The sequence below is a fragment of the Melanerpes formicivorus genome, unplaced genomic scaffold (genome assembly GCF_026170545.1).
Source record: "Melanerpes formicivorus ecotype bairdi unplaced genomic scaffold, bMelFor1.0.p_v2 SCAF_46, whole genome shotgun sequence".
Classification (NCBI taxonomy): Eukaryota; Metazoa; Chordata; class Aves; order Piciformes; family Picidae; genus Melanerpes; species Melanerpes formicivorus.
The window spans coordinates 2,979,650-2,990,357 of NW_027142398.1; the positions used below are offsets into that span (position 1 = coordinate 2,979,650).

At 59.3% G+C, this 10,708-nt stretch overlaps 1 protein-coding gene across 2 annotated transcripts in view; it reads right to left on the reverse strand.

Annotated features, from left to right (window-relative positions):
• RASSF5 (Ras association domain family member 5) overlaps positions 1 to 9,843 on the reverse strand; it is a 42,205-nt gene extending 32,362 nt beyond the window's left edge. The window contains exon 1 of one of the 2 annotated variants that reach the window (XM_068159634.1): positions 9,495 to 9,843. In XM_068159634.1, the coding sequence (XP_068015735.1) occupies positions 9,495 to 9,843 (349 nt within the window). Of the gene's footprint in view, positions 1 to 2,557; positions 2,643 to 9,494 lie in introns of those variants that run through there. The other variant, XM_068159635.1, reaches the window with a different exon arrangement.
• Between the last annotated feature and the right edge of the window lie 865 nt (positions 9,844 to 10,708).

The following is a 10,708-nucleotide window of genomic DNA, read 5'->3' on the forward strand; positions in this document are numbered from 1 at the left end:
ACAGCAAGGAAGTTTCTCCTCCTGTACAGTCTGTGCCTATTGCTTTGTGTCCTGTCCCTGGGCACCACTGAGAAGAGCCCAGCCCCATCCTCTTGCCCTTCACCCTTTAAGCTCTTGCTGAGCATGGATCAGATCTCCTCTCAGGCTGCTTTTCTCCAGGCCCAACAGCCCCAGGGCTCTCAGCCTCTGCTTGTTGGAGAGATGCTCCAGACCCCTCAGCATCTTCACTGGATTCTCTCCAGCAGTTCCCTGTCTCTACTGAACAGGGATGCTCCCAGCTGGACCCAGTGCTCCAGATGTGGTCTCACCAGGGCAGAGCAGAGAGGGAGGAGAACCTCCCTTGACCTGCAGCCCACACTCTTCATGCAGCCCAAGGAGACCACTGGCCACGAGGGCACTTTGCTTGCTCCTGGTGAACTTCTGTCCTCAGCACTCCCAGGGCCATCTCCACAGAGCTGCTCTCCAGCAGGGCACTCCTCACCTGTGCTGGTGCACTACTGACTAAGGGGCAGGGAAGGGGAGGGGGGCAGCCCCAGGGAAGGGGAGGGGGGCAGCCCCAGGGAAGGGGAGGGGGGCAGCCCCAATGCCCCAAGCTGTGCTCTGCCAGAGGGCTGCAGAAGCAGCCAGGGCAGGAGCTGAAGCCGGCTGGTGCCACCAGCACTGGTGCCAGTCCTGTGCCAGTCCCGTGCCAGCTGGGCAGGATTCCACTTGGCCAGCACAGACAGGGCAGCACTTCACAGAATCCCCAAGGTTGGAAGAGACCTCAGAGATCATCAAGTCCAACCTGGCACCACAGACCTCATGGCTAAACCATGGCTCCAAGTGCCACATCCAATCCCCTCTTGAACACCCCCAGGGATGGGGACTCCACCACCTCCCTGGGCAGCACATTCCAATGGCTAAGAACTCCTGCTGGGAAGAACTTTCTCCTTGCCTCCAGCCTAAACCTCCCCTGGCACAGCTTGAGGCTGTGTCCTCTTGTTCTGGTGCTGCTTGCCTGGCAGAAGAGACCAATCCCCACCTGGCTCCAACCTCCCTTCAGGAACCCCTCCTCTCCTCATCACCCCCAGGCACCCCCACTTACAGCCCTGCCTACCTCTGAGCAGCAAGCCCTCCCTGCTGGGCCTCCTCAGCAGCCGGAGTCCCTCGGGCCAAGGCTTTTGCTTGGGGAAATGGCCAAATACTTTGCGAATCCTCTTGGTCAGGAACCCAAAGCAACCGGCAGCTCCCTCTCTGCCGCTCCTCATCCTCGCCGGGGGAGACCGAGAGCTCTCCAGGGGGGCAGCGCTCCACCACCGCAGGCTGCCGAGCCCCAGCCCGCATCGGTGCGAGCTCTGCCCGCTCCCACGAGCAGCTTTTCCTCCCAGGGCGATAAGAGGCTGGCTGTGGCCATTGACAACCTGCTGCTGCCCGAGAGGCTGCTTTAGGGGGGCGGGAGGGGGTTTGAGCAGCAAGGCAACACGCAGCTTGCTCAGGGCTTGTGCATCTCCAAGGGCTCGTCCTGTTAGCCATGGAAAACTTTCTATTTCTGGGGCTTTTTGCTTGATAAGATAAAAACAACCTGACGGAAGAGATTAGGGAGAGAAAGCGCAGGAGCCGGCGGCGCGCCGGGAGGGCTCTCTGCAGCCTCCTCCTCTCACTTGGCTGCTTGTGCCCTGCAGCCTTGCAAAGGTTAAGGGAAAGAGGGGGGAGAGGGGAGGGAAGTCCAGTGGTTAATCAAGGGTTCGATTCGAGGAACTGAGGCATCAACGAGGGCCAGGGGAGCAAAGAAAGCCGGGCAGGGGGCAGGCGGGCAGGGGGCAGGCGGGCAGGGGGCAGCCAGGGCAGGGGGCAGCCAGGGCAGGGGGCAGCCAGGGCAGGGGGCAGCCAGGGCAGGGGGCAGCCACGCCAGGGGCAATGATCAGCAAGGCTCAGGGCAAGGCATACACCTTCACAGTATTGATTTTGCCTGGACATACTCCTGCTTGACTACCTGTAGTTGATCCTGCTTTAACTCCACCATCCCCAGAGGCCCCTTCCAGCCCCCAGCACGCTGGGGCTGTGGGATTTGAACTCTGCAGCTGGGTTCTCAGATGAATGCTACAGACCTTTCCCAGCTCTGCTGGGTGTGGGAGAGGAACATCAGTGTAACAACCACGCTTGAAATCCACCACTCTGCACCCTCTGCATCACAGCTGTCCCCTCTCTGCTCAGAGGGGAGCAGAGTTTCCAACACCCTGCTCAACACTTTCTTGCTTTGAAGCAGGTTGTAACAAAGATCCCCAAAGAACCAACCCTAGAAATCCCAGCAAGCAGCATGGGCAATGGGTTAAACACCCCAGGGAACTTCCTGAGTTGCCTCTTGCTGTCCCAACACCTAGGCAGCATCCCTTCAGCTCCCCACATCACATCTTCCTACCCCAAGACCAGCAAAGTCAACTAAATCACAGAATCATTAAGCTTGGAGAAGACCTCTAAGGGCATCAAGTCCAACCATCAACCCAAGACCACTGTGACCCCCAAATCTGCTAGGCCAGGGACAAAGTAGGGGGAGAAAAGGGACAGCTCAGAAACAAACCTGCAAGGTAAGAGCTGGAGCCTTGCCTGGTGTCCCTCTCCATAAATCCTTCTCAAGGCAACCTGAGTGGAAAGCTGCAAGGAACAAGGCCCTGGAGACCTGGGTGATTCCAGGAGCCCCAGCAGCCTGCCACATGGCTCTGGGCAGGTCACTCTCCCTCCCTCCCACCCTTCCATTTCCCCCAGGTGAGAGAACACCCTGCCCTGAGGAGCCTCAGCAGGCAGGATGCACCCCAGCATCCCACCCTGTCCTCGCCTGACCTCAGCAGCACCTGCCTGGCAAGCACCATCCCAACCTGCCTGAGTCACCTGGGAGCAGGAGAAGCCTCAGGAATCTGTCTGGACCAGCTAAATAGGACAGAAAGGCAAAGCACTGTGGGTGCCCTGACCTGCCAGCAAGTGCTGTTTACAGTGGCAGGACCAGAGGCAGGACAGAGCGTGGGAGGAGCTGCTGCAAGGAGAGAACACCAAAAACCACCAGGGCCTGGAGGCTGCCAGCAGCACGAGCAGAGCTTCACCCCAGCCAGGCTGGGCTGGGCTGGGCTTTTTAAGAGCCTCCACACCTGCTGAGGAATTCATTATCTTCAGCAAACATCTACCTCAGAGCCAGGAATGTCCCACCTGCAGCTGGCCCTCCAAAGCAGAGCCAGAAGCGGTGTGTGCTTAGCCAGCTTCCTCCTGGAGGAAGCAGGTCCTGATTCAGCCCTGTGCCTGCACACAGAATTGACTGCTCCAAGAGATAAGGTGGCTTCAGAGCAGAGGCACAATCCCAGGCTCCTCACTGAACCAGGTCCAGGTCTCTGCAGATCCACATCTGACTGCAGGTACAGCTTGCTTCTGCCACCCAGAGCATCAGGCGCTGGTTTCCCTCGAGGCAGAGCCTCACAACCACCTTCCCAGCAGGAAACCACGGAGGGATGGAATCATTTTCTTGGAAGGAAGCACTTCAGCCAACAACATCCTGTTCTGGTCACCCCATGGTCATCACAGTCAGGATGCAGCCTGTCACAGCTGGGGAGGGCATCCAGTTCCAGCTGCCCACAGCTCTGCTGGGGAGACCACAGCTCCTGCAACCAACTGTTTATGGCCATCCCCTGCCCCTTTATGGCCATCCCCTGCCCCTTCCTTTATGGCCATCCCCTGCCAATCTGAATGTGCTGCCCAGGGAAGTGGTGGAGTCCCCATCCCTGGAGGTGTTCAAGAGGGGATTGGATGTGGCCCTTGGAGCCATGGTTTAGTAGTCAGGAGGTGTTGGGTGACAGCTTGGACTGGATGATCTCTGAGGCCTCTTCCAACCTTATTGATTCCATCAATTCATGGTCATCCCGTGCCCCTTTCTGGTCATCCCCTGTCAATGTATGGCCACCCCCATGCTGCTTTCTGGCCACTCCACAGGCATCCACAGATGCATCTGGCCTAACTCACTTGGGCCAAGGAAACAGCTCCATCAGCTCAACCTAGGGAGTGTGTGGGTGGAAAATCACATCCCCAGTTGCCAAGGCAAAAAAGTGATGGACATGGGGGAAGCCCCACAGCACAGACACAGGGCCAGTGCACACCTGGGGTAAGCATCCAGAGGATGGAGCAAGGGGAAGGAGGGGACACGCTGCTGGGAGACCTCTGGGACCCCCTCTGAGTGTCAGCTTTGCTAAGGGCTGCAGGACCAGAAGCAGGAGTTTCCTCTCAGCACCTGCATCATGGGGACAGCAAGGGTGAGGAAGTCCCCCAGGAAGAACCAGTCCCCCTCAGGGAGCAAAGCAGCCAACCCATGCACAGCTTAAGCTCTCTCATCAGGGTTTTTCTGCCTTAAGCCAGAAGATTCTTGGCCACCCCAGGCAGAGCAGAGGGACCCTGACCCCACCAGCATGGTGCTGCCAGGAAGATGAAACCCCACAACGATGCAAAGAGCAAAGCAAAGCACACTGAAGGCTTTGAAGCCTCATTAGTCACTGCTGCTTTCAAATGACTCTGCTCTGCCCCACCAGCACAAACAGCAAAGCTGCATCCCTGCAACCTGCCCCACCTCCAACAGCTGCTTCTGCTGGGGAAAAACTGGTGGCAGCAGGACACCTTCAGGGGCCCCTAAGGAAATGGGGGGAGCTTTAAGAGGAGGCAGCAGCACAAAGTCTAGTTAGGAGATACCCCACGGGTAGGACTTGAGCTAAGAACTCATGAAGAACCTGCTGGCCACCTCCAAAGTGCTCCAGAGCCGTGGGGTTGGTTCAGAACAGCCTGGACCTCACCAGGTGCCTGAGGAAAAGTCATCCAATGTTCCTGATTCTAGGGCTGGTCACACCTCTGCCCCCATGCTCTCCTATGAGGACAGACTGAAGGAGTTGGGGCTGTGCAGTCTGGAGAAGAGAAGGCTCTGAGGTGACCTAATTGTGGCCTTCCAGTATCTGAAGGGGGCTACAGGAAGGCTGGGGAGGGACTGCTCAGGATCTCAGGGAGTGATAGGACTAGGGGGAATGGAATGAAGCTGGAGGTGGGGAGATTGAGGCTGGAGGTGAGGAGGAAGTTCTTCCCCATGAGAGTGGTGAAGCCCTGGAATGGGTTGTCCAGGGAGGTGGTCGAGGCTGGATGAGGCTCTGGCCAGGCTGATCTAGTGTGGGGTGTCCCTGCCCATGGCAGGGGGGTTGGAACTGGCTGATCCTTGTGGTCCCTTCCAACCCTGACTGAAACTATGAAACTATGCTGTCCACCCAGACCCCTGCCTGGAAGAGAAAGCACAGGAGGAGAGCACAGCCCAGCTGCAGCTCCTTGGTGAGAGCCTGGCACAGGTTGCCCAAGGAAGTGGTGGAAGCCTCAGCCCTGGAGGTATTTAAGGCCAGGCTGGATGTGGCTGTGAGCAACCTGCTGTGGTGTGAGGTGTCCCTGCCCATGGCAGGGGGTTGGAGCTGGCTGAGCCTTGAGCTCCCTTCCAGCCCTGACAGCTCTATGATTCCTAGGATACACCATTGGGATGCCAGGGAATCCAGGTGATCTTATGAGCATCTCCAGTGAAGTTTCCCTCCTCCTCCTCCACCCCCCCAGCCTGGTTGTTTGGGGAATTTGAGAGGCAGAACCACTCCCACAGCTGCAATAATTCCCCTCTGAAAGGAAAAGGGAAATCAAGAGTTATTTCAGGTTTGTTTGAATATAACAGGGGGGGAAATCCTGCTGGAGGAGAAGTCCCTCAAAACAAATCCTTATAGTACCTGCAACACCCCCAAATCCTGGCATCAGGATTTCACCCACACATGAGCCCCAGGAGAGCTTTGCAGGGTGGCTGGGGAAAGCCAAGAGTCCCAGCAAGGTTTGTTTTGCTCCAGATAACCACAGCAGGGAACACAGAGAAGGGCAACAAAGCTGGGGAGGGGTCTGGAGCACAGCCCTGGGAGGAGAGGCTGAGGGAGCTGGGGTTGCTTAGCCTGCAGAAGAGGAGGCTCAGGGGAGACCTTCTTGCTCTCTCCAACTGCCAGAAGGGAGGTTGTAGCCAGGAGGGGGTTGGTCTCTTCTCCCAGGCAAGCAGCACCAGAACAAGAGGACACAGTCTCAAGCTGTGCCAGGGGAGGTTTAGCCTGGAGGTGAGGAAGAAATTCTTCATAGAGAGAGTGATTGCCCATTGGAATGTGCTGCCCAGGGGGGTGGTGGAGTCAGCATCACTGGAGGTGTTTAGGAGGAGTCTTAATGGGGTGCTTGGTGCCATGGTTTAGTTGATCAGATGGTGTTGGGTGATAGGTTGGACTTGATGATCTCTGAGGTCTCTTCCAACCTGGTCTGGTCTATTCTATTCCATTCTAACACACTGGCCCTGACTGGGTTTTGAGGGAATTCATCAGGAGCAGCAGGCAGGAAGCAAAGTTGCTCAGCAGAAAACATGTTCAGAACCAGAGAATCACAGAACTGTTGAGGGTGGAAGAGACCTTGGGGATGACTGAGCCCAGCTGCTCACCCTGAGCTCACAACCCCACCACGGCTGTCAGCCACGGCCACTAAGCCACGAACCTCAGCACCACATCCCTGTGGCTTTTAAATCCCTCCAGGGATGGGGACTCCACCTCCCTGGGCAGCCTGGGACAGTGCCTGAGAACCCTGGCTGGCAAGAAATTGTGTCTAACATCCAACCTGAACCTCCCCTGGCACAACTTCAAGGCTCTTTCCTCCTCTACTTGTTGCATGTGAGAAGAGACCTCCCTCCAACCTCCTGTCAGGGAGTTGTAGAGAGCCAGAAGGTCTCTCCTCAGCCTCCTCATCTCCAGGCTGAATACCCCCAGCTCCCTCAGCTGCTGCTCCTCCCCAGCCCTGTTCTCCAGACCCTTCCCCAGCTCTGTTGCTCTTCCCTGGCCCTGCTCCAGCCTCTCAATGTCCTTCTCGGAGTGAGGGCCCCAAAACTGAACCCGTTTAACGTCACCTTCTTCCCTCCACACCTCACACAGTGAGTTCACCAGCCCTGGCATGCTCCCATGTCACGTTGTGCCGGCCAGGTGACATTTAATTAACAGCAGTCAGCGCTAAAACCTTAATGAGCTGCAGCAGGGCCATCTGGTGGGACCATCCCTGCCGCTGGCTCCTCATTTCCAAACGGCTCCAGGAGGCACCTGGAAGAGCCCTGCTCACACCATGCAAATCACCACTAGGAAGGTTTAATTGGTTCCTAATCTTAAAGGAAAGCCAAGAGGAAGGAGCAGAACAGGCTGAGCAAGGGACTAATTGCCCCAGCGAGGCTGGTGTCACAGCATGTGCTTGGGAGAAGCCCCTCATCCTCCCCCACCCCCAAAAACCACCCTCAGAGCAAGGAAGCCTCCCCTGGAGCTGGCAGCTGGGCAGCCAGCCCAGAGCCTGGGGTGGGATGTGGCTCTTTCCCTCACCCCAAATAACCACCAGCACCACCCACCTGCCCTGCACACCAGCGCTGAGGGCAGGTCCCAGGCTCAAGCCTGGGCTGAACTGTGCTGCCACCAACAGCTTGTGCCCAAACCAAGAGGCTCAGCTCCCCCGACCAGCAAACCATCCAGCCCCTGGAGTACACATGCAGCACCTCAGCTGCATCTGACAAGTTTCCAGCCAGCCTGCTGCAGGAGACAAGCTGGAAAGGAGCAGCTGTGCTGTCAGCAGCCGGCTCAACACATGCTACCAAGTTACCCACGGCACAAGCTGGATCCAACCTCCCCTTCCCCAGCACACCACAGCTCCTCATTTCCCAGCTCAGCTGCCACCAGCTAGAGCAGATCACACCTTTGCAAAGAGCCACCCGTGGTCCCAGAGTCAGCACCGAAGGGACACAGAGCAGCTGAGTCACCTTGCTTGGCCCCTCCGAGTCCCCCTCCCACAAGATGGAAAGATTAACCTCTTCTGAGGAGCAGAAGCAGGAACCCAGCGAGTGTCTGATGTGAGGAACAGGCACCCAGGGGGAGATGCTCGCTGCCAGGAGCTCTTTTACCCAGAGGTTGGCCAAAACAAGGGGCCCGGCAGATTTACTAGCTCGAGAAGAATTTACACCTCACCCTAAAGCTTCACCAAGCAGAATCCTTCCTGCTCACCACGCTCTGCTGACGCCAATCCCTTCACGACCCCAACGATTAGGTGATAATCTCTCTCCTGGAAAGGCTTCGTTTCCCAAATCGCTGCACCTGAGCCCGACACAGGGACCCCTTTGCAAGGAGACCTTGTCCCAGTCCCTTCCTTCATCCAGCTCCTGGAGTGGGGCGCTGGGGATTCCCCCAACCCAGAACAGCCCAGCTCCGTGTGAAGCCTTCCCCACAAACACTGCAGGTACCCCCCCCACCGCCCCAGCACTTGCAAATGGGGTCTGGGGTCTCAGAACTAGGGAGAAGGGGAGGGAAAGGAGAGGGAGCCCTGCGGGAGGAAGAGTGAAGGTAGGAGTGAGTGCAGGCAGGGCTGAAGTATGGCATGAACGGCCCGGGGTAAGGATGTGGCCAGGGATTGGAATGCAGGGCAGTGAGGTGCAGGCAGAATACAGGCAGGGTGTAGGGCTGTGGGGCAGTGAGGTGCAGGCAGAATACAGGCAGGGTGTAGGGCTGTAGGGCAGTGAGGTGCAGGCAGAATACAGGCAGGGTGTAGGGCTGTGGGGCAGTGAGGTGCAGGCAGAATACAGGCAGGGTGCAGGGCTGCGGGGCAGTGAGGTGCAGGCAGAATACAGGCAGAGTGCAGGGCTGTAGGGCAGTGAGGTGCAGGCAGAATACAGGCAGGGTGTAGGGCTGTGGGGCAGTGAGGTGCAAGCAGAATACAGGCAGGGTGCAGGGCTGCGGGGCAGTGAGGTGCAGGCAGAATACAGGCAGAGTGCAGGGCTGTAGGGCAGTGAGGTGCAGGCAGAATACAGGCAGGGTGTAGGGCTGCGGGGCAGTGAGGTGCAGGCAGAATAGAGGCAGGGTGTAGGGCTGTGGGGCAGTGAGGTGCAAGCAGAATACAGGCAGGGTGCAGGGCTGCGGGGCAGTGAGGTGCAGGCAGAATAGAGGCAGGGTGTAGGGCTGTGGGGCAGTGAGGTGCAGGCAGGGGTGGGGGACAGCAAGGTGTGGGGTTGGGCACAGTCAAGGTACTGGCAGCAAGCAGGGTGCGCGCAGGGGAGAAGAGAATTAGGTGAAGGCAGAGGACAGAGAAGCAGAGGACAGAGAAGCGCAGGACAGAGAAGCGCAGGCAGGGTGCGGGTAGGGGAGAAGAGAATTAGACGCAGGCAGAGGACAGAGGAGCGCAGGACAGAAGCGCAGGCAGGGTGCGGGTAGGGGAGAAGAGAATTAGGCGCAGGCAGAGGACAGGAGCGCAGACAGAAGCGCAGGCAGGGTAGGGATAGGGGAGAAGAGAATTAGACGCAGGCAGAGGACAGGAGCGCAGACAGAAGCGCAGGCAGGGTGCGGGTAGGGGAGAAGAGAATTAGACGCAGGCAGAGGACAGAGGAGCGCGGACAGAAGCGCAGGCAGGGTGCGGGCAGCAGCACTCACAGTCGCAGCGCAGCGCTGGCTCCCGCACCGCCTCCCCGCACAGGTCGCACCAGCCGCGCCGCGGGGGTCGGAAGGCGAAGCTGTGCCCGCGGCCCCGCTCCGCCGCTTCCCGCGGGACCCCGAAGATGCTCCGCACGTCGGGCAGCAGCCGCTGGGCTCCGCCGCGCCGCCGAAGCCGCCGCCGAACCGCTGCCGCCGCCGCCGCCGCCCTGGCCCCGCCGGGGCTCCCCGGGGAGCGTCCGCCCATGGGCTCGGGGGGCACGGCGGAGACGGGCGGCCACCGGTGCATGGAAGCGGGAGCGGAGGGTGACAGCGGGCGGGGGCACGGCACCAGCACCGGCCACGCCATGGGCTCGCAGCACCGGGCGGGCGTGGGGCAGCGCAGGCGCCTAGGACCGGCCCAGGGGAGGGGGGGGGGGGAGAAGACACGGCGTGGGGGGTGGGGACTGGGGCCGGCTCCACTAGGGACCCCTCCCGTGGAGACCTTCCTCTTCCCACCGAGGACCGACCCTCGGGTCCCCTTCCTGCGGGACCCATCCTGGTTGGACTCCCCGAGAGGTTCTTCGTGGAAACTTTTCTCGCGGTGGGATTTCCCTGTCCGAAATTCCCCCTCCCCCGGGGGAATCCCACTAAGCTCCCCGCTCCCCCCTCCCCGACTTCTCTCCACGGGACACTCTGCCCACGGGGGTTTGGCTGCCGGGGGGAGCATGGACAGTCCCCTTCAGGACTGGATCCCACAGCACAAACTGCAGCCAGGGGCTCCCTCCAGCATCTGCTGCTTGAGCACTGCCGCATCCCACCCCAGGGTGAGCTTCGTCCTCACGGGAGGTGCCCCATCGTGTGGGGACAGCTGGAACGAGTGACATTGCCCCACGGCAGTGGCAGCAGGGATGAGGAGTGAGGAGGAGGGCGGTGAGAGGAGGAATTCCTCTCTCCCAGATGAGGCTTCTGTGGTTGTGGGGAAAGTGAAAGGGAATAAACCTGATGGCCACACTGGGATGAGGCTCCCAGCAGGCTCCAGCTCTTGAGCACATCCACGTCTGGCTGCAAAGCTCGGCCCTGGGCCGAGGAGGCTTTGGGGGCAGCTGTCTAAGGTGCTGCATGGTCCGGGGCCTGGTTATTCAGGGACTCTGTCCTGCACTGAACAGAGCCTGGCTATCACAGCATGCCAAGGTCTCCCATCACCCAAACAGCTTCCTCAGTGCCTGCAAGAG